The sequence below is a fragment of the Chelmon rostratus genome, chromosome 14 (genome assembly GCF_017976325.1).
Source record: "Chelmon rostratus isolate fCheRos1 chromosome 14, fCheRos1.pri, whole genome shotgun sequence".
Classification (NCBI taxonomy): domain Eukaryota; kingdom Metazoa; phylum Chordata; class Actinopteri; order Chaetodontiformes; family Chaetodontidae; genus Chelmon; species Chelmon rostratus.
In genome coordinates, this window is record NC_055671.1 from 14342078 (window position 1) to 14369733 (window position 27656).

The window sequence follows — 27656 nt, forward strand, 5'->3', positions numbered from 1 at the left end:
GCAGTTGCAGAGGCAGGGGTAGATGATGGTAGTGCGGCACTTGGCAGTTACATGTGGCATCTAGGCCTGTGGTAGCATTGTCGCAGTTACAATAGCTAAAGCGGTGGTAGTATGATAGTATCTTAGCAGTTAGCATTGGCATCTAGCAGTTAACATTAACAGTATAGGTGAATCTAGCTGTATTGTCTTCTGTTCTTCTTAGCAGTTAGTGGTTAGCATTGCGCATTAGCATTAGCTAAATGGTAACATTGGTACTGCATTGTCTTCTTCTGTTCTTCTTAGCAGTTAGCGGTTAGCATTAGCATTAGCTAAATGGTAGCATCAGTACTGGCCACTACCTGGAGCATCTCCTAAACAGGCCTGGGTCAGTTGTACGTGGCAGTGCTGTTTGGATTGCGTAGGAGCAGTGTGAACTGGCACTAGGGGGGAGTGAATCTCGGATGCCAGAGTTCCCCGCCTAGCCTCCTGGAGGTGTCGTGGGACTAAGTAGGCGAAACACTGTTGAAGGGAGGTTTCCACCTGATTACCCCCAGAGACATGTTAGAAATCACTGCTCTTTGGTGTGTATAGAGGCAGATTAGTGGTCCAAGGCTCTTCACTGAGAATGAATCCTCTTTTTGAGCACAAGTATCTTGTGTTTAAATTAACTTAACTAATTTTTATTAGTCAAGTCAATTTTATTTATACAGCCCGGAATTGCAAATCACATGGGGGTTTACAAACTGTACAGCACATGACACCCCCCCTCATAAAAACTCCCACCCTGTAACATGGGACAAGGACAGCTGAGGAAGACCAACAGAGGGTTACAGCACTAGACAAGACTACCAGTCTACAGCCATTCTAATGGCTATGTGAAGCTGTTATTTGCTAATGTCAACCTGTGAACACGTTCACAGTGACAATGCTAACATTCAAGACTCAAGGTTGATTTATTCAATTCAATTCTATGTATATCTTTTTCTTTTCTATTGTGTCAGTGCTGGGAAACACAGCTGTAATGGCTGTAATATACTTGGATCGTAACCTGAGCACTCCAAAATATATTGCAGTCACCAAAAACCACCACCTTAATGCGGTTTATGGCTTTGTGCGTCACTGTGGATCCTTGGAAGTGATGGACTGATGTGGGTGTGGTTAGGTCATATTCAATTGTCAAGTAGCCTGGCAACATAAGTACTCAACCCCACAATTGTCTGATACTGATTCAAATTTTACAGAATTTTGATTGGGGAATGGAAATTCACCTCTTTCCAAGTGAGTGCCACACACTTCACACCAGTGAGACTGCACTGACCAAACTATACAGCCTGAAATAACAAAACTTGCCCAAAAATAACAGCAGATCAGGTGAGGAAGGAGCTCAGGAGGACAACGTCGAGGAAGGCTACCGGCCCTGATGGCATCAGCCCCAGACTGCTCAGGGATTGTGCAGATCAGCTCTGTGGAGTTGTTCAGCACATCTTCAATATAAGCCTCAATCTGGAGAGAGTTGCTGCCCTTTGGAAAACTCCCTGTGTGGTTCCAGTGCCAAAGACTGTGCATCCCAGGGAGCCTAACCACTTCAGGCCGGTAGCCTTAACTTCCCACCTGATGAAGACTCTGATAAGATTAGATTAGATTAGATTAGATAAAATTTTATTCATCTCACAATGGGGAAATTCACTCTCCCAGAAGATCTTCAGAACACACAAGGGGAGGGGGTGCAAACAGCAAATGGAGGTGCAAATAAGAACAGTAGGAACAATAAGGTGCAAAATAAGAACAATAAGGGTGCGAATAAGAACAATATGAAGAACAAGAACACTATAGGTGCAAATAAGAACAGACGGAGCAAAAAATTGCAACTGTGCAAACCACAAAAAGTTAAATTTTAAAAATGTAAAAAAAAAGAAAAAGAAAAAGGTATCCTATGTACAGTACGTTTAAGAAAAAAAATATAGAAATTGTCTATGAAGTGTCTTTTGCCCAGCAGTAGTGGATTTGGATGTTTGTAATCAGAGAGGAACAGAGGTTATTGCAAATAATAACTATACATTGGAGTTGTACAGTCAGACAGCGGTGGGAATGAATGACCTGCAGTAGCGCTCCTTCCTGCACCGAGGGTGTCTCAGTCGGCCACTGAAGGAGCTGCTCAGCTCCTCTACAGTCTGAGAGTACAGAGCCCAGTGGGCAGCCCAGGACAGAGCTGGCCCTCCTGACCAGCTTGTTCAGTCTCTTCCCGGGGCCCAGCAGACAACATCTTAAGGAGAGGATTATACTGAATCACCTCCGTCACCTGGTGAGCAGCCAGCTGGACCCCCTACAGTTTGCATATCGTCCAGGCATGGGTGTGGAAGACACCATCATCTACCTTCTCCATCCCTCTCTTTCCCACCTGGAGAGCACTGGTAGCACAGTGAGGATCATGTTCTTTGACTTCTCCAGTGCTTTTAACACAATCCAGCCATCACTGCTGAGCGGGAAGCTGGAAGGAGGAAGGAGGAGACTGTCAGCTGGCTGCATGGACCATCGAGTACCTCACCAATAGACCACAGTATGTGAGGCTTCGCTACTGTGTGTCGGATGTGGCAGTTTGCAACAATGGGGCTCCACAGGGTACACATCGGACTTCAGACAAAACACAACCAGAAGTTCTCTGATGATACAACCATTGTGAGATGTGTATTGCAGGGGAACAATTTGGAATACAGGGAAGTGACTGGTGTGGACTTGGACCTGTGGACCCCCTGCACATGAACACCAGTAAGACTAAGGAGATGGCGATTGACTTCTGCAGGAAAGCACCACTGACTACACCGGTGTGCATCCAGGGTTTGGACATTGAGATCGTGGAGGAGTACAAATACCTGGGTGTACACCTGAGCAGTAAGCTGGACTGGTCCACTAACACCGATGCGCTGTATAGGAAGAGCCAAAGTCGTCTCCATCTACTGAGAAGACTGAGGTCCTTTGGAGTATGTAGGACATTACTGAGGACTTTTTATGACTCTGTGGTTGCATCTGCAGTCTTTTACGCAGTGGTCTGCTGGGGCTGTGGAAGCTCTGAGAGGGACAGAAAGAGACTGAACAAACTGGTCAGGAGAGCTGTCTCTGTCCTGGACTGCCCTCTGGACACCACTGAGGTCGTTGGTGAAAGGAGGATGTTAGCCAAGCTGACATCCATCATTGACAACCCCTCCCATCCTCTGCATGACACAGTGGGGGCCCTCAGCAGCCCCTTCAGGAACAGACTGCTGCATCCACCCTGTAAAAAGGAACGCTACCGCAGGTCCTTCATACCAACAGCTGTGCAAGTGTTCAACTCCAGCGTTGCTTAACTTAGCACTGTTTTCCATATTCGGACTGTTTTTTTTTTTTTGCAGTGATGTATGATCTATCATACACTAGTACCTTGCAATACTGCTCTTTTCCACTCTCATTGAGTACTGTACATATCAATACATAATAGTATTCTGTGACATATACATATTTATTTCTGTGCCATATCATTAATGCTGTAATCACTTTCTCCATTACATGTGCAATCTGTGTATAGTCTGTGAAATTCAACAGAATTCTTGGCAGCATATTTTATGGCAATTTTTCTTGCAGTTCTTTGCAGCTATATATATATATATATATATATATATATATATATATATATATATATATACGACACGACATCATCTCAGATAACAACGAGACCCACTACAGAGAGGAGATACACCAGCTCACCCAGTGGTGTTTAGCCAACAACCTGGTGCTGAACACAGGGAAGACCAAGGAGGTCATTGTGGATTTCTGGAGGTCCAGAAAGATGGATCACGCCCCCCTACTCATGGATGGAGAAGTGGTGGAGCGTGTGGACAACATCATGTTCCTGGACCTCCACATCACATCTGACCTTTCCTGGTCCATGAACACCTCCCGCCTGGTGAAGCAGGCACAACAAAGGCTCTTCTTCCTCAGGAAACTGAAATGGGCTGGACTCTCCTCTCGGTTGCTCGTCAACTTTTACAGGGCCACAATTGAAAGTATCCTCTGCCTTAGTGTGACAGTGTGGTATGGCAGCTGCACGGCACAGGAGAGGAAACAACTGGCACGGGTGGTTAAAACTGCGCAGGGCATCGTGGGCTGCCCCCTTCCTGACCTAGACTCTATATATGAAGGCCTGGTCAGGAAGAGGGCAAGATCCATCGGCACAGACCCCAGCCATCCGGGCCACAGACTGTTTGGACCGCTTCCATCAGGAAAGCGGGACAGGAACATCTGCTCCACCACCTACAGACTAAGGTACAGCTTCTTCCCCAGAGCTGTCAGAGAACTATTACCCCCTGCAGCCCCTCACTGGAGTGAGAGACTGTGAGAACTATGAGCCACTGCACACTGCACTTTTACACCTTCACCTCCACTCCACCTGCACCTTCTGTGTACTTAACATTTAAGCACACACGCTTACTAAATTGTCAGCTGAATCTTAGTATATACATTTAAGTATATATTCAGCTGTTCTTGGTATATTTTATTGTTTTGTATATTTTTATTGTCGTAGTATATTTTATTTCTGGTATATTTTTTAATGCATTTACGCATATTTTTTACTGCATGTTAGTTGATTTTATTTGCTTATCTTTATTTTATTATCATTCTTTTCTTTCTTATTATCTACACAGGGGTTGCAATGCAAATTTCGTTGACATGCTCAATGACAATAAAGGCAATCTTAAATCTTAGATCTTGAATCTTGAGTATATATATATATATATATATATATATACATGTTTTACATACTTTTTTTCTGACATAAGCCCTTTGAATAATTGTACATATACACTTACCGGCCACTTTATTAGATACACCTGTCCAACTGCTCGTTAACACAATTTCTAATCAGCCAATCATATGTCAGCAACTCAATGCATTTAGGCATGTAGACATGGTTAAGACGATCTGCTACAGTTCAAACGAGCATCAGAATGGAGAAGAAAGGTCATTTGAGTGACTTTGAACGTGGCATGGTTGTTGGTGCCAGACGGGCTGGTCTGAGTACTTCAGAAACTGCTGATCTACTGGGATTTTCACGCACAACCATGTCGAGGGTTTACCGAGAATGGTCCGAAAAACAGAAAATATCTAGTGAGCGGCAGTTCTGTGGGCGAAAGTGCCTTGTTGATGCCAGAGGTAAGAGGAGAATGGACAGACTGGTTCAAGCTGATAGAAAGGCAACAGTAACTCAAATAACCACTTGTTACAACCGAGGTATGCAGAAGAGCATCTCTTAACGCACAACACATCAAACCTTGAGGCAAATGGGCTACAGCAGCAGAAGACCACACTGTGTGCCACTTAATCAGCTAAGATTAGGTGCAGCCGTGGCCTGGAGGTTGGAGAAGCGTTTTGAGCAAGGCACTTAACCCCACAATATGCTCCCCGGGCGCTTGATTGCAGCCCACTGCTCCTGTGTTTGTTTCACTGATGGGTTAAATGCAATTTAGAAGCAATTTCCCAATCTTGGGATTAATAAAGTAAATAAGCTGAAACTTAAAAATTTAAAAAGCTGAACTCAAACAGCTGAGCTAAACTGAGCTCTCCAAAATTGGACAATAGAAGATTGGAAAAACGTTGCTTGGTCTGATGACTCTCGATTTCTGCTGCGACATTCAGATGGTCAACAACATGAAGCATCCTGCCTTGAATTGACGGTTCAGGCTGGTGGTGGTGTGGGCCCCTTAGTACCAATTGAGCATTGTTTCAATGCTACAGCCTTCCTGAGTATTGTTGCTGACCATGTCCATCCCTGTATGACCACAGTGTACCACATCTTCTGATGGCTACTTCCAGCAGGATAAGGCACCATGTCATAAAGCTCGAATCAGCTCAGACTGGTTTCTTGAACATGACAATGAGTTCACTGTACTCAAATGGCCTCCACAGTCACCAGGTATCAGTCCAATAGAGCACCTTTGGGATGTGGTGGGAAGGGGGATTCACATCATGGATGTGCAGCCGACAAATCTGCAGCAACTGCGGAGAGCTTTTAAAGATTGTAAGTTTCAGGAATAACTATGATGATGAGAGAATTCTTAAGCACAAAAGTACAGTAGTAGTTTGATCAAAGATGATATGCAAGACTTTCACTCTCATCCCAATTGATGATGGTAAAATTTGCTCACTAAACATTAACACTTTAAAACCTCTTAACATAGTGAACTCTTTCCGATGTGGGGCTTTGGCCTGAGATAGAGAGTGTACAGTGTACAGTAGCCACAGGGGAACCGTGTGCTACAACTGACAGAGACACAGAAGAGCACTGCTCAGAAAGAAAAAGAGAGAGGGAGGGAGAGGAGCTTGCCTCTGTCTACACCAGAGATCACAGGACTCCAACTGAAACCTCTGCAAACAGTAAAACATTGAAAAGTCTTCAAATGGAGTTTTTCAACTCAGCTCTTGGAAAAAACATCACGTTTGTGCGTCCTGCATATTTCATAATAAGTGGTTTTATTGGTATACCAAATATGAAGCCTTACTATGTGTTTCTCTTTTTCATTTACATTGTTTCAGTGGTGGGAAACACACTTGTGATGACTTTGATAGTACTGGATCATAATCTGAGAACTCCAAAATATATTGCAGTTTTTAATTTAGCATTTGTGGACCTGTTTGGTAGCTCTGCTTTGGTGCCAAAGCTTCTTGACATCTTTCTGTTTAACCATCGCTCTATCCTCTACAACGACTGCTTGGCTTTCCTTTTTTTCTGCTACATCTGCCATTCGATGCAGTCTCTAAATTTGGTCGCACTGTCCTATGACAGACTGATAGCTATCTTCTTCCCACTGCACTATCAAGTGAAGGTGACCAACAGGTTCATGCTGTCTTTGATTGCCTCTTTCTGGCTCCTTGCTATTACTTTTACACTCATTGCAGTTGGACTTCTCACAAGACTTTCCTTCTGTAAATCTGTTGTTATTAACAGCTATTTCTGTGACCATGGCCCTTTATACCGGCTTGGTTGCAATGATGTTACCCCCAGCCGTGTGATTGCTGGTTTATCATCATATCTTATTCTTTGGGTTCCACTGATGTTTATCCTGGCAAGTTACTGCGGTATTGCATACTCTTTGTCAAAAATTTCCACAGCCAAAGAAAGAGTGAAGGCCTTTAAAACCTGTACAGGTCACCTTTCATTGGTGTCAATGTATTTCTTCCCTGTCATATCTGTGTATTCCTTTGGAGGAAAAATACATCCAAATGCCAGAATCATAAACTTGTCTTTGACCACTATTATCCCTCCCATGTTGAACCCAATCATTTATGTTCTGCAGACACAAGAAATCAAACATTCTTTGAAAAAAATTTTGAAAATGAAAGGGCAATTTAAAATTGCAACAAAAATGTAAAGCATGTTTAGTCTTCAGCTTTTGTACTGAACTCCAAGATCCATGTTGAAATAGGTTTAGTGATTGACAGTTTAAAATTCAGCAGCAGCATAGAAACAGATTTGGAATTAATTAAGTTCTCTTTGTTGTTCTTTTGTTTCGTAGTTAATGTATGCAGAATGATTAGATTTTTGAGAGTTGCTTTTAAAGAGCAATTACAATTGATTGAATTGAGTTACCTTTAAAACATGCATAGGTCATTTCTCGTTCGTGGCAGTCTATTTTATCCCACTGTTAATTACATTTACATTGATAGAGAATATACATCCAAATGCCAGGATTCTAAACCTGTCTCTGAGCTCCGTCTCTCCTCCCATGTTGAACCCAATCATTTATGTTCTGCAGATACAAGAAATCAAAGAATCTGTGAAGAAGTTATTAAAAATCATGTGAGTTTTTCTATTTGCTGTCTTTTTTGGTGTTTTATTTTTAGTAAATTGCCCATTCTAAAAGTTAGAATTATCCTTTCAAACATCACACAAATTGAATTAAGTAATAAGTACATTATCATAACACTATATAGTAAGTCTACACACCACAAAATAATCAGTGCAAACTCCTTTTACAGGGTATGAGTCCACTAAGATTAGACTGTAGTCTCTGCCTGTATGATGAAAGAATAACTGATTTCAAAGAAGGCAATTGATATTATTTCATAGTAGTGCTTAAAGGCATACAACAAATCCACTCAGATAAATGTTTGTAGTTAAGATAATGCACACAAGTATTAATGTGCTCTACAACGTTTTCAGAAGTAACAGAAGAAGAAAGATGGATGAAAGAATATGTAATTATTTGAAAAATCACAGTGACTATAATTAGTACTTATTTTTGTCTTCAACCAGTTAAAAACAAAAGCAAAACAGCCTGATTTGTCTGTGTCGTTTGTTTTTATTTCTTCAAGGAGTAATAGAATAAAGCAGCCTACACTGAAATGGTTCAATGCAGAGTATTTAGTGAATTTTGTGGGCAGATGTTAAATTTGGAGCGAAAACAAAAACATACAAAGAAATGTAGGTTCTCTTTCATAGCATTCGTTTCGTGTCTTACTATGGGGAACGCCTCCTGCGTGACCTCATCAGAAGCACAATAACACTACGCCAGCCTCCGATTGGCTGGCATGAGTGCCGCCTATGTCAGGAGGAGAGGGACCCATCCATCCATCCATCCATTGTCTTCCACTTATCCGGGGCCGGGTCGCGGGGGCAGCAGTCTAAGCAGGGATGCCCAGACTTCCCTCTCCCCAGACACGTCCTCCAGCTCTTCCGGGAGGACCCTGAGGCGTTCCCAGGCCAGCCGAGTGACATAGTCCCTCAAGCGTGTCCTGGGTCTTCCCCGGGGCCTCTTCCCGGTGGGACATGCCCGGAACACCCTCCCAGGAAGGCGTCCAGGAGGCATCCGGTAAAGATGCTCGAGCCACCTCAGCTGGCTCCTCTCGACGTGGAGGAGCAGCGGCTCTACTCTGAGCTCCTCCCGAGTGACAGAGCTCCTCACCCTATGTCTAAGGGAGCGCCCCGCCACCCTGCGGAGGAAACTCATTTCAGCCGCTCGTATCCAAGATCTTGTTCTTTCGGTCATGACCCAAAGTTCATGACCATAGGTGAGGGTAGGAACGTAGATTGACCGGTAAATAGAGAGCTTTGCCTTTCGGCTCAGCTCCTTCTTCACCACGACGGACCGGTACAACGACCGCATTACTGCAGCTGCCGCACTGATCCGCCTGTCAATCTCACGTTCCGTCCTTCCCTCACTCGTGAACAAGACCCCAAGATACTTAAACTCCTCCACTTGAGGCAGGATCTCTCCTCCATCCCGGAGAGGGCAAGCCACCCTTTTCCGGTCGAGAACCATGGCCTCGGACTTGGAGGTGCTGATTCTCATCCCAGCCGCTTCGCACTTGGCTGCAAACCGCCCCAACACATGCTGGAGGTCCTGGTTCGAAGAGGCCAACAGGACAACATCATCCGCAAAAAGCAGAGATGAAATCCTGTGGTCCCCAAACCAGACTCCATCCGGCCCTTGGCTGCGCCTAGAAATTCTGTCCATAAAAATAATGAACAGAACCGGTGACAAAGGGCAGCCCTGCCGGAGTCCAACATGCACTGGGAACAGGTCTGACTTACTGCCGGCAATGCGAACCAAGCTCCTGCTCTGATCCAACTCACCACCAGGTGGTGATCAGTTGACAGCTCAGCCCCTCTCTTCACCCGAGTGTCCAAGACATACGGCCGAAGGTCAGATGACACGACTACGAAGTCGATCATTGACCTCCGGCCTAGAGTGTCCTGGTGCCACGTGCACTGATGAACACCCTTATGCTTGAACATGGTGTTCGTTATAGACAAAGATCGGGGAGGCCGTTCCTCCCAATCACGCCTCTCCAGGTAACACTGTCGCTGCCCACGTGAGCGTTGAAGTCCACCAGTAGAACAATGGAGTCCCCAGTCGGAGCACTTTCCAGCGCCCCTCCCACGGACTCCAAGAAGGGTGGGTACTCTACACTGCTGTTCGGCCCATAGGCCGAAACAACAGTGAGGCACCTGTCCCCAACCCGAAGGCGTAGGGCAGCGACCCTCTCGTTCACCGGGGAAAACTCCAACACATGGCGGCTAAGGTGGGGAGCTATAAGCAAGCCCACACCAGCCCGCCGCCTCTCACCGTGGGCAACTCCAGAGTAGAAGAGAGTCCAGCCTCTCTCAAGGAGTTGGGTTCCAGAACCCAGACTGTGTGTGGAGGTAGGCCCGACTATCTCTAGCCGGTACCGCTCAACCTCCCGCACTAGCTCGGGCTTCTTCCCCCCCAGCGAGATGACATTCCATGTCCCCATTGCCAGATTCTGAGTCCAGGGATTGGGCCGTCGGGGCCCCCGCCCACGACTGCCACCCAAATCCCACCGTATCAGCCCCTTCTGATCCCTCCTGCGGGTGATGGGCCTACTGGAGGGCAGGCCCACGTCGCTCCTTCGGGCTGTGCCCGGCTGGGCCCCGTGGGCAAAGGCCCGGCCACCAGGCAGTCGCCTACGAGCCCCGACCCCAGGCCTGGCTCCAGGGTGGTGCCCCGGTAACGCCAGTCCGGGCGACGTAGTCTTCCTTGTTCTTTGATCCATCATTGGGGCTATGGAACCGCTCTTAGTCTGACCTGTCACCTAGGACCTGTTTGCCTTGGGAGACCCTACCAGGGGCAATAAGCCCCGAACAACATAGCTCCTAGGATCATTCGAGTACTCAAACCCCTCCACCACAATAAGGTGGCGTTTCAAGGAGGGGAGAGGGACCCTCCCCCTATATATTAGGCTGACATAGCGGCAGTCGTCATTCATAAACCTCTCCTCGCTTCTCACAGAAGCCTGTCGACAACTGTGCTGTTTTGGGTGCTAAGCTAGACTGTCCACAGACAGACACGGAGTGCACAACTCGGTCAGCGGGTGCTTCGTTCCCAGTTGTACAGTTGCACTCTAGTTAAGGAAAGTAGCAATACTCTTCCACAGCTAGCTCTTAATATAAAGTAGCAATACTTTTGCCTGGGAAATAGCAATATTTTCCGAATCAGAAGTAGCAATACTTTGGACAACGTGGGTAGTGTTAATTATACCAACTGGTAGCAATACCGTGTCACAGGTGTATTAACAGTACCACACAATAGGCAGCGATACCTCTAGAGGAGTAGCAATACTTCTGCCTCTATGCTAGCCGGGAAAATAGCAATATTTTCCTCTCGTCTCGCCAAGTAGCTGCACAAGCTGTGAAGCGACCTTAAAAAGCTGCTAGTGTTAAGTAGTGTTTAGCACGTTAGCTAACCATGGCTAACGCTATCAACCCCAGTGAAGTATGGAAAAGCCCAAAGCTATGTCCCTGTGGCAACAAAATATCGAACTGGGACACTCGCCCCATGTGTGCTGCATGTCTGGGCTTACCCCACACTCAGGCTGCCTTAAGCTTCACCGACGAGCGTATCCACTGCGCTGCCTTTCCACGTAAGCTGCTTCGCCTCTGACTAGCCCGCCAGGCTAGTCTGTCAGGGGGAGACCCGCTGATGTGTGAGACAGCTGTGCCGCAGATAGACACGGACATGTCCGAGGGCTTGACCGCTACACCTGGACCGAGCTGGGTTTATGTAGATCCCCAACTGCAGGCCTCCGCTTTACCGTGCAATCCTTGGAGTAGATCTTTCAGTATCCCTAAGGTACCAAAAGCGCAGGCAGCCCCCCAGGCCCCTAGAGGTTCCAAGAACCCGTGGTCTGGGAAGCAATCTCCCCAGGCCAGACCTCAACCTTAACCACCGCCACCTCCTCCAGCCACCGTGACTGGCAGGAAGAAGAAGCGGCCGGCCTGATAGCGTCTCCTCCGGAGCAGAGCGAGCCCAGTTCCTCCCTTTCGCGGGCCGCCCCACCTCCTCCCAGTTCCGTTCCAGGGCTAGTTTGACTGGACATGTTCCAGACAGAGTGCAGAAATCGGGTGGACGTTCGCGTTCTAGTGCCTGCGCATGTGAATCGAAAAATAAAAATGTTTAAAATGTTTTCAGTGTTGTCACACAAGCACTCACATGCATTCTGTCATAAAAGTGTCCCAACACGTGCATCCAGGCAGAGTGCCGAGGGCGCTGTCAAATAAAAAATAATATTTCAAAAAAGATATGTTGATAAACAAGTCGAACTTCGCCATAACACAGCCAGTGGGGTCCAACAGCTCCATGGCCGTGACAACGCAGACAGTCCTCGTGCCACCATGCCGCTGGTTGGAGGAGTTGGAGCGCACGGACGGTGTGTGTTGCGCACAGGAGCCACAAGAGGGCACCAGCACACCAGTTTTGATGGAGTGGCCGGACAGCCCACTCTCTTTACACAGGGAGAGCTGGGCTGCCTGCACTCAGTCAGCATGGGTGTTGAGAACGATAGAGAAGGGCTACAGGCTTCAGTTCAATATCGCTCCACCACAGTTCAAAGAGGTGTGTTAATCTCATGCTCAGGGTGAGTCTGCCAATATTCTCTGGGAAATTTCGAATCTGATTGAGAAAAGAGCCATCAGAGTTGTCCCTCCAGGCGAAGCTCAGAGCGGCTTCTACTTGAGGTATTTCCTAGTCCCAAAGAAAGGGGGGAGGGGGATGAGAGCCATTTTGGACCTCCATGCCCTAAATTGGAGGTGGGTGTCACACTGGTGGGTCTGGCCTTTCAGATAAATGCAGAAAAGAGCATGATGACACCCGTGCAACACATCACCTTCATAGGGTTCACCCTGGACTCTCTCCAGGCCAAGGTAGTTATATCTATCTATCTATGCAGACAACCCTGTCAATGTTTCGAAGGGGCAACATGGTTACACTCAAACAATGCCAGAGGCTGCTGGGCATGATGGCCTCCTCTGTGGTGGCCATACCACTGGGGCGCATGTATATGATAGGCTTTCAACGCTGGGTAGCCTCTCGAGGTCTGGACCCTCATCGCGATGGCTGCCATCTAGTAAGGGTTTCCCCAGACTGCTTGCTAGCCCTGCGTCAGTGGAGAAGTCCGCGTTTTCTGACTCAGGGGGTGACTATAGGACCCATCCTAGCCAGGAAGGTGATCACCACAGATGCTTCTCTGATTGGCTCTGGTGCCACCCATGAGGGCAGAACAGTGAACGGGAGGTGGAACCCTCACATGCATTCTACCCACATAAATTGTCTGGAGCTGCTAGCTGTTCACCCAGCCCTAAGACATTCCCTCCCGTGGCTGAGTGGTCACAACGTTCTGGTGAGGACAGACAATGGCGAGTGGCTTATATCAACAGACGGGGGGGCTGAGGTCCCCCCAGTTACACACGTTGGCACACAGACTGATAGTTTGGAGCAGTGTGCACCTACAGTCACTCAGAGCGACTCATGTACCAGGAGTTCAGAATTATGGGGCAGATCGGTTATCCAGGCACGACCCACTCTATGCAGACTGGAAACTTCACCCCGAAGTGGTGAAGCAGATCTGGTCACGGTTCAGGCAGGCAACCGTGGACGTTTATGCGTCAGCGGAGAATGCACAATGCCCCCTGTTCTTCTCTCTGCATGACCAGGGAGCCCCTCTGGGGGTAGATGCCCTGTCACAGGAGTGGCCGAAAACCCTCCTGTATGCTATTCCCCCGGTGGCTCTCATTTCTCCAACTCTGGCCAGAGTGTTGGAGAGGGGTCTGTCCATGATCCTGGTAGCCCCACGTTAGCCAGGGAAGCACTAGCTGGCGGAGATCTTTCAGCTCCTGTTCGTCCCACTGTGGCCGCTGCCACTTCGCAGGGACCTGTTATCTCAGGCGCAGGGGGAGATATTCCATCCCCACCCAGAGAGGCTAGCGCTATGGGCTTGGCCCGTGAGTGGTTCATGAATGCGGTGGAACTTCCCTCCAATGTTATTGACACTATACAGTGTGCCAGAGCCTCATCAACTAGGACACTGTATTGAGAGCTGGTGCTTGGAATCACAAGCTATCCCTTTTCAGTGTTCTGTAGCAGTAATTCTGTCATTTTTACAGGACCTCATTGAGAAGGGCAAGGCTTTTTCTACTGTCGAGGTGTACTTGGCCATTTCAGCCTGCCATGTTGGTTTTGACGGAAAGACGGTGGGTCAGCACCCCTTGGTGTGTCGATTCATGAAGGGGGCACGCCGTAAATTGCCTAGGTCTAGGCCACTGGTTCCATCGTGGGATCTTCCCACAGTTCTAGGCGCTCTCTCCTGTTCCCCTTTTGAACCCTTAGAGCAAGCGGACTTAAAAATGTTGTCCTTGAAGACAGTGTTGCTGCTTGCTTTAGCCTCGGCTAAGCGTATAGGCGAAATTCATGCCCTCTCTGTGCATCAGGCATGTATGCAGTTTTCCCTTGGGAATACTAGTGTCAGTATGCAGCCTAACCCAGCCTTTATCCCAAAGGTGTTGGGCTCATGCTCCCCTATAAGTTTGGTTGCCTTCTATCCTCCGCCTTTCTCTGATTAGCATTAGTGAGTGTCTCACCAGACCACCCTCCTTGCTGTGAAGCAAGGAAGAGGTGAGCTTGTTTTGAATGACGACTGCCACTATGTCAGCCTAATATATAGGGGGAGGGTCCCTCTCCTCCTGACATAGGTGTCACTCATGCCAGCCAATTGGAGGCTGGCGTAGTCTTATTGTGCTTCTGATGAGGTCACGCAGGAGGCGTTCCCCATAGCCAGACACTCACTCATGCTAATCAGAGAACCGGGGTTATATCCATAACCTTAAGTTTGTCTTTTTTACATTTATAATAGAGCAAACAAGTTATTGTGATCAACAAATTCACGTCTCTACAAATTTCTCATCTTCTGTGTATCTGCAAGTAAATTTTTTATTATTTTTCACGTCTTTGGTGAAAAATCAAAACCATATAAAGAAGCCAAATATTGTGTTTCTGAAATCTGTTTTGTTATCTTGTTTATTGTTGCAAATGTGTTGTTTTTTGTCTCCATAAAGGCTTAATGTTCTTTCTGCAATTGAAAAAATAAATTATTTTTTAGTAACTTTTGATTTTGAATTGCAAATCACATGGGGCTTTACAAACTGTACAGCACATAACACCCCCCCCCCCCCCCCCACCCCCCCCTCAACAAAACCCCCACCCCCAATGTCGGACACCATTGCTCATAGTCAAAGGCTGATTCAGAAAAAAGTATTTTTGGAGCTTTTAAGATTATACATTTCGGGAACAACTAAGATAATGAGAGAATTCTTAAGCACAAAAGTACAGTAGTAATTTGATCAAAGATGATATTCAAGACTTTCACTCTCATCCAAATAGATGATGGTAAAATTTGTTCACTAAACATTGACACTTTAAAACCTCTTAACACAATGAACTTTTTCTGATGTGGGGCTTTGGCCTGAGGTAGAGAAAGTGTACAGTCGCCACAGGGGAACAGTGTCCTACAACTGACAGAGACACAGAAGAGCACTACTCAGAAAGAGAAAGAGAGAGGGAGGGAGAGGAGCTTGCCTCTGTCTACATCAGAGAACACAGGACTCCAACTGAAACCTCTGCAAACAGTAAAACATTGAAAAGTCTTCAAATGGAGTTTTTCAACTCAGCTCTTGGAAAAAACATCACGTTTGTGCGTCCTGCATATTTCATAATAAGCGGTTTGATTGGTATACCAAATATGAAGCCTTACTATGTGTTTCTCTTTTTCATTTACATTGTTTCAGTGGTGGGAAACACACTTGTGATGACTTTGATAATACTGGATCATAATCTGAGAACTCCAAAATATATTGCAGTTTTTAATTTAGCATTTGTGGACCTGTTTGGTAGCTCTGCTTTGGTGCCAAAGCTTCTTGACATCTTTCTGTTCAACCATCGCTCCATCCTCTACAACGACTGCTTGGCTTTCCTTTTTTTCTGCTACATCTGCCTTTCGATGCAGTCTCTAAATTTGGTTGCACTGTCCTATGACAGACTGATGGCTATCATCTTCCCACTGCACTATCAAGTGAAGGTGACCAACAGGTTCATGCTGTCTTTGATTGCATCTTTCTGGCTCTTTGCGATTACTTCTATACTCACTGCAGTTGGACTTCTCACAAGACTTTCCTTCTGTAAATCTGTGGTTATTAACAGCTATTTCTGTGACCATGGCCCTTTATACCGGCTTGGTTGCAATGATGTTACCCCCAGCCGTGTGATTGCTGGTTTGATATCAAATCTTCTTCTTTGGGTTCCACTAATGTTTATCCTGGCAAGTTACTGCGGTATTGCCTACTCTTTGTCAAAAATTTCCACAGCCAGAGAAAGAGTGAAGGCCTTTAAAACGTGTACAGGTCACCTTTCATTGGTGTCAATGTATTTCTTCCCTATCATATTTGTATATTCTTATGGAGGAAAAACACATCCAAATGCCAGGATCATTACTATGTCTTTGACCACTATCATCCCTCCCATGTTGAACCCAATCATTTATGTTCTGCAGACACAAGAAATCAAACATTCTTTGAAAAAACTGTTGAAAATGAGAGGGCAATTCAAAATTGCAACAAATATATAAAACATATTTAGTCTTTAGCTTTTGTACTGAACTGCAGGATCCATGTTGAAATAGGTTTAGTGATTGACAGTTTAAAATTCAGCAGCACCATAGAAACAGATTTGGAATGAATCAAGTTCTCTTTGTTGTTCTTTTGTTTAGTAGTTAATGTATGCAGAATGATTAGATTTTTGACAGTTGCTTTTACAGAGCAATTACAATTGATTGAATTGAGTTACCTTTAAAACATGCATAGGTCATCTCTTGTTCGCTGCAGTCTATTTTATCCCACTGTTAATTACATTTAACATTGATGGTGAATATACATCCAAATGCCAGGATCATAAACCTGTCTCTGATCTCCATCTTTCCTCCCATGTTGAGCCAAATCATTTATGTTTTGCAGACACAAGAAATCAAAGAATCTGTGAAGAAGTTATTAAAAATCATAGTGCGGTCCAAAATAACGATGAAAAAATTAACCATAATGTGAGTTTATCTATATGCTGTCTTTTTTGTGTTTTATTTATAGTAAATTGCCCATTCTAAAAGTTTGAATTATCCTTTCATCACACAAATTGAATTAAGTAATAATTACTGTAGCCTGTACTGTAGTCTCTGCCTGTATGATGAAAGAAGAACTGATTTCAAGAAGGCAACTGATATTATTTTCATAGTAGTGTTTAAAGGCTTACAACAAATCTATTCAGATAAATGTCTGTAGATAATCCACAAAAGTATCAATGTGCTCTACAAAGTTTTCAGAAGCAACAAAAGAAGAAAGATGGATGAAAGATATGTAATTATTTGAAAAATCACAGTGAATATAATTAGTACAAGTTATTTTTTTATTATTTTTCACATCTTTGGTGAAAAATCAAAACCTATAAAGAAGCCAAATGTTTCTGAAATCAGTTTGTTGTCTTGTTTATTGTTACAAATGTGTTGTTGTTTGTCTCCATAACGACTTAATCTTCTTTCTGCATCTAAAAAATAAATTTGTATTTTTTAATAACTTTTAATCGTCAAGTTAATTTTATTTATAGAGCCCGGAATCGCAAATCACATGGAGCTTTGCAAACTGTACAGCACATAACAGCCCCCCTCAACAAAACCCCCACCCTGTAATATGGGACAAGGACAGCTGAGGAAGAGCAACAGAGGGTTACAGCACTGGACAAGACTACCAGTCTACAGCCATTCTAATGGCTATGTGAAGCTGTTATTTGCTAATGTCAACCTGTGAACACGTTCACAGTGACAATGCTAACATTCAAGACTCAAAGTTCAAGGTTGATTTATTCAATTCAATTCTATGTATATCTTTTTCTTTTCTATTGTGTCAGTGCTGGGAAACACAGCTGTAACGGCTGTAATATACTTGGATCGTAACCTGAGTGCTCCAAAATGTATTGCAGTCACCAAAAACCGCCACCTTAATGTGGTTTATGGCTTTGTGCGTCACTGTGGATGTCTTTGGAAGTGATGGACTGATGTGGGTGTGGTTAGGTCATATTCAATTGTCAAGTAGCCTGGCAACATAATTACTCAACCCCACAATTGTCTGATACAGATTCAAATTTTATAAAATTTTGATTGGGGAATGGAAATTCACCTTTTCCAAGTGAGTGCCACACACTTCACACCAGTGAGACTGCACTGACCAAACTATACAGCCTGAAATAACAAAACTTGCCCAAAAATAACAGCAGATCAGGTGAGGAAGGAGCTCAGGAGGACAACGGCGAGGAAGGCTACCGGCCCTGATGGCATCAGCCCGAGACTGCTCAGGGATTGTGCAGATCAGCTGGAGAGTTGCTGCCTTGTGGAAAACTCCCTGCGTGGTTCCGGTGCCAAAGAGAGACAGATTCCTGGGAGCCTAACCACTTCAGGCCGGTAGCCTTAACTTCTCACCTGATGAAGACTCTGATTAGATTAGTTTAGATAAAACTTTATTAATCTCACAATGGGGAAATTCACTCTCACAGAAGATCTTCAGAACACACAAGGGGAGGGGGTGCAAACAGCAAATTGAGGTGCAAATAAGAACAGTAGGAACAATAAGGTGCAAAATAAGAACAATAAGGGTGCAAATAAGAACAATACAAAGAAGAAGAACACTATGGGTGCAAATAAGAACAAACGGACCTATGTACAGTAAGTTTGATGATGGCTGTGAGCTTGGCCAACAGCCTCCTCTCACACACCTCCTTCACAGAGTCCAGTGGGCAGCCCAGGACAGAGCTGGCCTTCCTGACCAGCTTGTTCAGTCTCTCACCGGGGCCCAGCAGACAACATCTTAAGGAGAGGACTATACTGAATCACCTCCGTCACCTGGTGAGCAGCCAGCTGGACCCCCTACAGTTCGCATATCGTCCAGGCATGGGTGTGGAAGACGCCATTATCTCCCTTCTCCATCGCTCTCTTTCCCACCTGGAGAGCACTGGGAGCACAGTGAGGATCATGTTCTTTGACTTCTCCAGTGCTTTTAACACAATCCAGCCATCACTGCTGAGGAGGAGCTGGAGTAGACTGTCAGCTGGCTGCTTGGACCATCGAGTACCTCACCAATAGACCACAGTATGTGAGGCTTTGCTACTGTGTGTCGGATGTGGCAGTTTGCAACAATGGGGCTCCATAGGGTACACATCAGACTTCAGACACAACACAACCAGCTGCCACCTCCAGAAGTTCTCTGATGACACAACCATCGTTAGATGTGTATTGCAGGGGAACAATTTGGAATACAGGGAAGTGACTGGTGTGGACTTAACCCCCTACACATGAACGCCAGCAAGACTAAGGAGATGGTAATTGACTTCTGCAGGAAAGCACCACTGACTACACCGGTGTGCATCCAGGGTTTGGACATTGAGATTGTGGAGGAGTACAAATACTTGGGTGTACACCTAAACAGTAAGCTGGACTGGTCCACTAACACTGATGCGCTGTATAGGAAGAGCCAAAGTCGTCTCCATCTACTGAGAAGACTGAGGTCCTTTGGAGTATGTAGGACATTACTGAGGACTTTTTATGACTCTGTGGTTGCATCTGCAGTCTTTTACGCAGTGGTCTGCTGGGGCTGTGGAAGCTCTGAGAGGGACAGAAAGAGACTGAATAAACTGGTCAGGACAGCTGTCTCTGTCCTGGACTGCCCTCTGGACACCACTGAGGTCGTTGGTGAAAGGAGGATGTTAGCCTGACATCCATCATTGACAACCCCTCCCATCCTCTGCATGACACAGTGGGGGCCCTCAGCAGCCCCTTCAGGAACAGACTGCTGCATCCACCCTGTAAGAAGGAACGCTACCGCAGGTCCTTCATACCAACAGCTGTCCTAGTGTTCAACTCCAGCGTTGCTTATCTTAGCACTGTTTTCCATATTCGGACTGTTTTTTTTGCAGTGATGTATGATCTATCATTCACTAGTACCTTGCAATACTGCTCTTTTCCACTCTCATTGAGTACTGTACATATCAATACTGTGAAATTCAACGGAATTCTTGGCAGCATATTTTATGGCAATTTTTCTTGCAGTTCTTTGCAGCTATACAACGATAACAACGATAACGATAAAGATAACAACGAGACCCACTACAGAGAGGAGATACACCAGCTCACCCAGTGGTGTTTAGCCAACAACCTGGTGCTGAACACAGGGAAGACCAAGGAGGTCACTGTGGACTTCAGGAGCTCCAGAAAGATGGATCACGCCCCCCTACTCATGGATGGAGAAGTGGTGGAGCGTGTGGACAACATCATGTTCCTGGACCTCCACATCACATCTGACCTTTCCTGGTCCATGAACACCTCCCGCCTGGTGAAGAAGGCACAACAAAGGCTCTTCTTCCTCAGGAAACTGAAATGGGCTGGACTCTCCTCTTGGTTGCTCGTCAACTTTTACAGGGCCACAATTGAAAGTATCCTCTGCCTTAGTGTGACAGTGTGGTATGGCAGCTGCACGGCACAGGAGAGGAAACAACTGGCACGGGTGGTTAAAACTGCGCAGGGCATCGTGGGCTGCCCCCTTCCTGACCTAGACTCTATATATGAAGGCCTGGTCAGGAAGAGGGCAAGATCCATCGCCACAGACCCCAGCCATCCGGGCCCAACTGTTTGTACCGCTTCCATCAGGAAAGCGGTACAGGAACATCCGCTCCCCCACCTACAGACTAAGGTACAGCTTCTTCCCCAGAGCTGTCAGAGAACTATTAACCCCTGCAGCCCCTCACTGGAGTGAGAGACTGTGAGAACTATGAGCCACTGCACACTGCACTTTTACACCTTCACCTCCACCTTCACCTGCACGCTTACCAAATTGTCAGCTGAATCTTAGTATATACATTTAAGTATATATTCAGCTGTTCTTGGTATATTTTATGGTTTTAGTATATTTTATTGTCTTAGTATATTTTATTTCTGGTATATTTTTTTTATTGCATTTATGCATATTTTTACTGCATGTTAGTTTATTTTATTCACTTATCTTTATTTTATTTTATTGTCATTCTTGGGTTGCAATGCAAATTTCGTTGACATGCTCAACGCAATCTGAAATCTTAAATCTTGAAACTTGAATATCTATATACAGTATATTTTTTTTACATCTGACATAAGCCCTTTGTATAATTGTACATGTACACTCCCCGGCCACTTTATCAGGTATACTTGTCCAACTGCTCGTTAACACAATTTCTAATCAGCCAATCATATGTCAGCAACTCAGTGCATTTAGGCATGTAGACATGGTTAAGACGATCTGCTGCAGTTCAAAATGAGCATCAGAATGGAGAAGAAAGGTCATTTAAGTGACTTGGAATGTGGCATGGTTGATGGTGCCAGACGGGCTGGTCTGAGTATTTCAGAAACTGCTGATCTACTGGGATTTTCACGCACAACCATCTCTAGGGTTTACCGAGAATGGTCCGAAAAAGAGAAAATCTCGAGTGAGCGGCAGTTCTGTGGGCAAAAGTGCCTTGTTGATGCCAGAGGTAAGAGGAGAATGGACAGACTGGTTCAAGCTGATAGAAAGGCAACAGTAACTCAAATAACCACTTGTTACAACCGAGGTATGCAGAAGAGCATCTCTTAACGCACAACACCTCGAACCTTGATTGCAGCCCACTGCTCCTGTGTGTGTTTCACTGATGGGTTAAATGCAATTTAGAAGCAATTTCCCAGTCTTGGGATTAATAAAGTAAATAAGCTGAAACTTAAAAATTTAAAAAGCTGAGCTCAAACAGCTGAGCTAAACTGAGCTCACCAAAATTGGACAATAGAAGATTGGAAAAACGTTGCTTGGTCTGATGACTCTCGATTTCTGCTGCGACATTCAGATGGTCAACAACATGAAGCATCCTGCCTTGAATCAACGGTTCAGGCTGGTGGTGGTGTGGGCCCCTTCGTACCAATTGAGCATTGTTTCAGTGCTACAGCCTTCCTGAGTATTGTTGCTGACCATGTCCATCCCTTTATGACCACAGTGTACCACATCTTCTGATGGCTACTTCCAGTAGGATAAGGCACCATGTCATAAAGCTCGAATCATCTCAGACTGATTTCTTGAACATGACAATGAGTTCATTGTACTCAAATGGCCTCCACAGTCACCAGGTATCAGTCCAATAGAGCACCTTTGGGATGTGGTGGAACGGGAGATTCACATCATGGATGTGCAGCCGACAAATCTGCAGCAACTGCGAAGAGCTTTTAAAGATTGTAAATTTCGGGAACAGCTAAGATGATGAGAGAATTCTAAAGCACAAAAGTACAGTAGTAGCTTGATCAAGACTTTCTCTCATCCCAATTGATGATGGTAAAATTTGTTCACTAAACACTGATACTCTAAAATCTCTTAACACAGTGAACTCTTTCCGATGTGGGGCTTTGGGCTGAGATAGAGAGTGTACAGTGTACAGTGGCCACAGGGGAACAGTGTGCTACAACTGACAGAGACACAGAAGAGCACTGCTCAGAAAGAAAAAGAGAGGGAGGGAGAGGAGCTTGCCTCTGTCTACACCAGAGATCACAGGACTCCAACTGAAACCTCTGCAAACAGTAAAACATTGAAAAGTCTTCAAATGGAGTTTTTCAACTCAGCTCTTGGAAAAAACATCACATTTGTGCGTCCTGCATATTTCATAATAAGTGGTTTTATTGGCATACCACATATGAAGCCTTATTATGTGTTTCTCGTTTTCATTTACATTGTTTCAGTGGTGGGAAACACACTTGTGATGACTTTGATAGTTCTGGATCATAATCTGAGAACTCCAAAATATATTGCAGTTTTTAATTTAGCATTTGTGGACCTGTTTGGTAACTCTGCTTTGGTGCCAAAGCTTCTTGACATCTTTCTGTTTAACCATCGCTCCATCCTCTACAACGACTGCTTGGCTTTCCTTTTTTTCTGCTACATCTGCCTTTCGATGCAGTCTCTAAATTTGGTTGCACTGTCCTATGACAGACTGATAGCTATCTTCTTCCCACTGCACTATCAAGTGAAGGTGACCAACAGGTTCATGCTGTCTTTGATTGCATCTTTCTGGCTCCTTGCTATTACTTTTACACTCATTGCAATTGGACTTCTCACAAGACTTTCCTTCTGTAAATCTGTGGATATTAACAGCTATTTCTGTGACCATGGCCCTTTATACCGGCTTGGTTGCAATGATGTTACCCCCAGCCGTGTGATTGCTGGTTTGTCACAATATCTTATTCTTTGGGTTCCACTCATGTTTATTCTGGCAAGTTACTGCGGTATTGCCTACTCTTTGTCAAAAATTTCCACAGCCAAAGAAAGAGTGAAGGCCTTTAAAACCTGTACAGGTCACCTTTCGTTGGTGTCGATGTATTTCTTCCCTATCATATTTGTTTTTTCCTTTGCAGGAAAAATACATCCAAATGCCAGAATCATAAACTTGTCTTTGACCACTATCATCCCTCCCATGTTGAACCCAATCATTTATGTTCTGCAGACACAAGAAATCAAACAATCTTTGAAAAAAATGTTGAAAATGAGAGGGCAATTCAAAATTGCAACAAAAATGTAAAGCATGTTTAGTCTTCAGCTTTTGTACTGAACTCCAAGATCCATGTTGAAATAGGTTTAGTGATTGACAGTTTAAAATTCAGCAGCACCATAGAAACAGATTTGGAATGAATCAAGTTCTCTTTGTTGTTCTTTTGTTTCATAGTTAATGTATGCAGAATGATTAGATTTTTGACAGTTGCTTTTAAAGAGCAATTACAATTGATTGAATTGAGTTACCTTTAAAACATGCATAGGTCATCTCTCATTCGTGGCAGTCTATTTTATCCTACTGTTAATTATATTTACATTGATGGAGAATATACATCCTAATGCCAGGATCATAAACCTGTCTCTGAGCTCCGTCTCTCCTCCCATGTTGAACCCAATCATTTATTTTCGCAGACACAAGAAATCAAAGAATCTGTGAAGAAGTTATTAAAAATCATAGTGCGGTCCAAAATAACTTTGGAAAAAAATAACCATAATGTGAGTTTTTCTATTTGCTGTTTTTTTTATGTTTTATTTGTAGCAAATTGCCCATTCTAAAAGTTAGAATGACCCTTTCAAACATCACACTAATTGAATGAAGTAATAATTACATTATCATAACATAAACAAACACAAGCTATATAGTAAGTCTCCACACCACAAAAAAATCAGTACAAACTCCTTTTACAGGGTATGAGTCCACTAAGGTTAGAGTGTAGTCTCTGTCTGTATGATGAAAGATGAAGAACTGATTTCAAAAAAGGCAATTGATATTATTTCATAGTAGTGTTTAAAGGCATACAACAAATCTATTCAGATAAATGTTTGTAGTTGTAAAAATAATCCACAAAAGTATTAATGTGCTCTACGAAGTTTTCAGAAGTAACAGAAGAAAAAAGATAGATGAAAGAATATGTAAATATTTGAAAAATCACAGTGAATGTAATTAGTACTTATTTTTGTCTTCATCCAGTTAAAAGCAAAAACAAAACAGCCTGATATGTCTGTGTTGTTTGTTTTTATTTCTTCAAGGAGTAATAGAATAAAGCAGCCTACACTGAAATGGTTCAATGCAGAGTATTTAGTCGTATTTATTTTGTGGGCAGGTGTTAAATCTGGAGCGAAAACAAAAATCTTACAAAGGAATGTAGGTTTGTCTTGTTTACATTTATAATAGAGCAAACAAGTTATTGTGATCAACAAATTCATGTCTCTACAAGTTTTTCGTCTTCTGTCTATCTGCAAGTTAATTTTTTATTATTTTTCACGTCTTTGGTGAAAAATCAAAACCATGTAAAGAAGCCAAATATTGTTTTTTCTGAAATCAGCTTATTATCTTGTTTATTGTTACAAATGTGTTGTTGTTTGTCTCCAAAACGGCTTAATGTTTTTTCTGCATCTAAAAAATAAATTAGTATTTTTTAGTAACTTTTAATCGTCAAGTCAATTTTATTTATACAGCTCGCAATCGCAAATCACATGGAGCTTTACAAACTGTACAGCACATGATACCCCCCCTTAACAAAACCCCCACCCTGTAATATGGGACAAGGACAGCTGAGGAAGAGCAACAGAGGGTTACAGCACTGGACAAGACTACCAGTCTACAGCCATTCTAATGGCTATGTGAAGCTGTTATTTGCTAATGTCAACCTGTGAACACGTTCACAGTGACAATGCTAACATTCAAGACTCAAAGTTCAAGGTTGATTTATTCAATTCAATTCTATGTATATCTTTTTCTTTTCTATTGTGTCAGTGCTGGGAAACACAGCTGTAACGGCTGTAATATACTTGGATCGTAACCTGAGCGCTCCAAAATGTATTGCAGTCACCAAAAACCGCCACCTTAATGTGGTTTATGGCTTTGTGCGTCACTGTGGATGTCTTTGGACGTGATGGACTGATATTGGTGTGGTTAGGTCATATTTATCTGTCAAGTAGCCTGGCAACATAAGTAATCAACCCCACAACTATCTGATAATGATTCAAATTTTACATAATTTTGATTGGGGAATGGAAATTCACCTTTTTCCAAGTGAGTGCCACACACTTCACACCAGTGAGACTGCACTGACCAAACTATACAGCCTGAAATAACAAAACTTGTCCAAAAGAATTGTGTTAATGTCTGACACCATTGCTCATAGTCAAAGGCTGATTCAGAAAAAAGTATTTTTGGAGCTTTTAAGATTATACATTTCGGGAACAACTAAGATGATGAGAGAATTCTTAAGCACAAAAGTACAGTAGTAGTTTGATCAAAGATGATATTCAAGACTTTCACTCTCATCCAAATAGATGATGATAAAATTTGTTCACTAGACATTGACACTTTAAAACCTCTTAACACAGTGAACTCTTTTCGATGTGGGGCTTTGGCCTGAGGTAGAGAAAATGTACAGTAGCCACAGGGGAACAGTGTGCTACAACTGACAGAGACACAGAAGAGCACTGCTCAGAAAGAGAAAGAGAGAGGGAGGGAGAGGAGCTTGCCTCTGTCTACACCAGAGAACAGTGAAAAGTCTTCAAATGGAGTTTTTCAACTCAGCTCTTGGAAAAAACATCACGTTTGTGCGTCCTGCATATTTCATAATAAGTGGTTTTATTGGCATACCAAATATGAAGCCTTACTATGTGTTTCTCGTTTTCATTTACATTGTTTCAGTGGTGGGAAACACACTTGTGATGACTTTGATAGTTCTGGATCATAATCTGAGAACTCCAAAATATATTGCAGTTTTTAATTTAGCATTTGTGGACCTGTTTGGTAGCTCTGCTTTGGTGCCAAAGCTTCTTGACATCTTTCTGTTTAACCATCGCTCCATCCTCTACAACGACTGCTTGGCTTTCCTTTTTTTCTGCTACATCTGCCTTTCGATGCAGTCTCTAAATTTGGTTGCACTGTCCTATGACAGACTGATAGCTATCATCTTCCCACTGCATTATCAAGTGAAGATGACCAACAGGTTCATGCTGTCTTTGATTGTCTCTTTCTGGCTCCTTGCGATTATTTCTATGCTCATTGCAGTTGGACTTCTCACAAGACTTTCCTTCTGTAAATCTGTGGTTATTAACAGCTATTTCTGTGACCATGGCCCTTTGTACCGGCTTGGTTGCAATGATGTTACCCCCAGCCGCGTGATGGCTGGTTTGTCATCAAATCTTCTTCTTTGGGTTCCACTCATGTTTATCCTGGCAAGTTACTGCGGTATTGCCTACTCTTTGTCAAAAATTTCCACAGCCAGAGAAAGAGTGAAGGCCTTTAAAACCTGTACAGGTCACCTTTCATTGGTGTCAATGTATTTCTTCCCTATCATATTTGTTTTTTCCTTTGGAGACAAAACACATCCAAATGTCAGGATCATTACTATGTCTTTGACCACTATTATCCCTCCCATGTTGAACCCAATCATTTATGTTCTGCAGACACAAGAAATCAAACAATCTTTGAAAAAAGTGTTGAAAATGAGAGGGCAATTTAAAATTGCAACAAATATATAAAACATTTTTAGTCTTCAGCTTTTGTACTGAACTGCAGGATCCATGTTGAAAAAGGTTTAGTGATTGACAGTGTGAAATTCAGCAGCACCATATAAACAGAGGTGGAATGAATCAAGTTCTCTTTGTTGTTCTTTTGTTTAGTGGTGAATGTATGCAGAATGATTAGATTTTTGACAGTTGCTTTTAAAGAGCAATCACAATTGAATTGAACCAGTTCTACTGCAAATACACAATAAACATCTTTTTTCTATGAGCCAACTGAGATGACTTGTGTGTCTGCTTGTGCAAAAATGTACTGCATATAACAGGATGACTGCATAGCAAGTGCTTTTAAAGAAAGGTAATTATAATGTGAGATTAACATTCTGCATGTATTGTGCATTGATTATTCTGAGGTGTTGGAGGAAGCCCCAGGCTCCCACACTGAATATCTGGTAGACACAGATGATGGGGACTGTGGCATGCGAAAAGATGTTGGGGAGATTAAACTGTGAAAATGATGTGATAAAAGAAAAATTGAATGATTTTGAAAGACAAATGTGTTAATTTACCTGCCTTATCTACTTACTTACCTGCCTGTCTTATTTTTATTTTTAGTACATTTTTTTATACTATTTTGACTTCCATCTTGTCTGTTGTGTTTGTTGTTCGTTTGTCTGTTGTAATAATGAAAATACAATAAAAAATTTGAACTATAAAAAAACATACTGCATTTATATAACTGTCTTTA

At 43.7% G+C, this 27656-nt stretch overlaps 4 protein-coding genes and 1 pseudogene across 4 annotated transcripts; all 5 read left to right on the forward strand.

Annotated features, from left to right (window-relative positions):
• The first annotated feature begins 6407 nt into the window (after positions 1-6407).
• Positions 6408-7811, forward strand: LOC121617568 (olfactory receptor 6C4-like). Its single transcript, XM_041952761.1, has 2 exons — positions 6408-7155; positions 7615-7811. Exons 1-2 carry the CDS (start codon positions 6408-6410, stop codon positions 7809-7811), a joined length of 945 nt encoding a protein of 314 aa, XP_041808695.1.
• Positions 7812-12690: 4879 nt separating this feature from the next.
• Positions 12691-14147, forward strand: LOC121617569 (annotated as a pseudogene).
• A 1303-nt stretch (positions 14148-15450) lies between these two features.
• On the forward strand, positions 15451-16422 carry LOC121617570 (olfactory receptor 1-like). The gene has a single exon (XM_041952762.1). The coding sequence runs from the start codon at positions 15451-15453 to the stop codon at positions 16420-16422; it is 972 nt and encodes a 323-aa protein (XP_041808696.1).
• A 6059-nt stretch (positions 16423-22481) lies between these two features.
• LOC121617571 (olfactory receptor 1-like) lies at positions 22482-23453 on the forward strand. The gene has a single exon (XM_041952763.1). The coding sequence runs from the start codon at positions 22482-22484 to the stop codon at positions 23451-23453; it is 972 nt and encodes a 323-aa protein (XP_041808697.1).
• A 2501-nt stretch (positions 23454-25954) lies between these two features.
• LOC121617572 (olfactory receptor 1-like) lies at positions 25955-26926 on the forward strand. The gene has a single exon (XM_041952764.1). The coding sequence runs from the start codon at positions 25955-25957 to the stop codon at positions 26924-26926; it is 972 nt and encodes a 323-aa protein (XP_041808698.1).
• Positions 26927-27656: the final 730 nt, after the last annotated feature.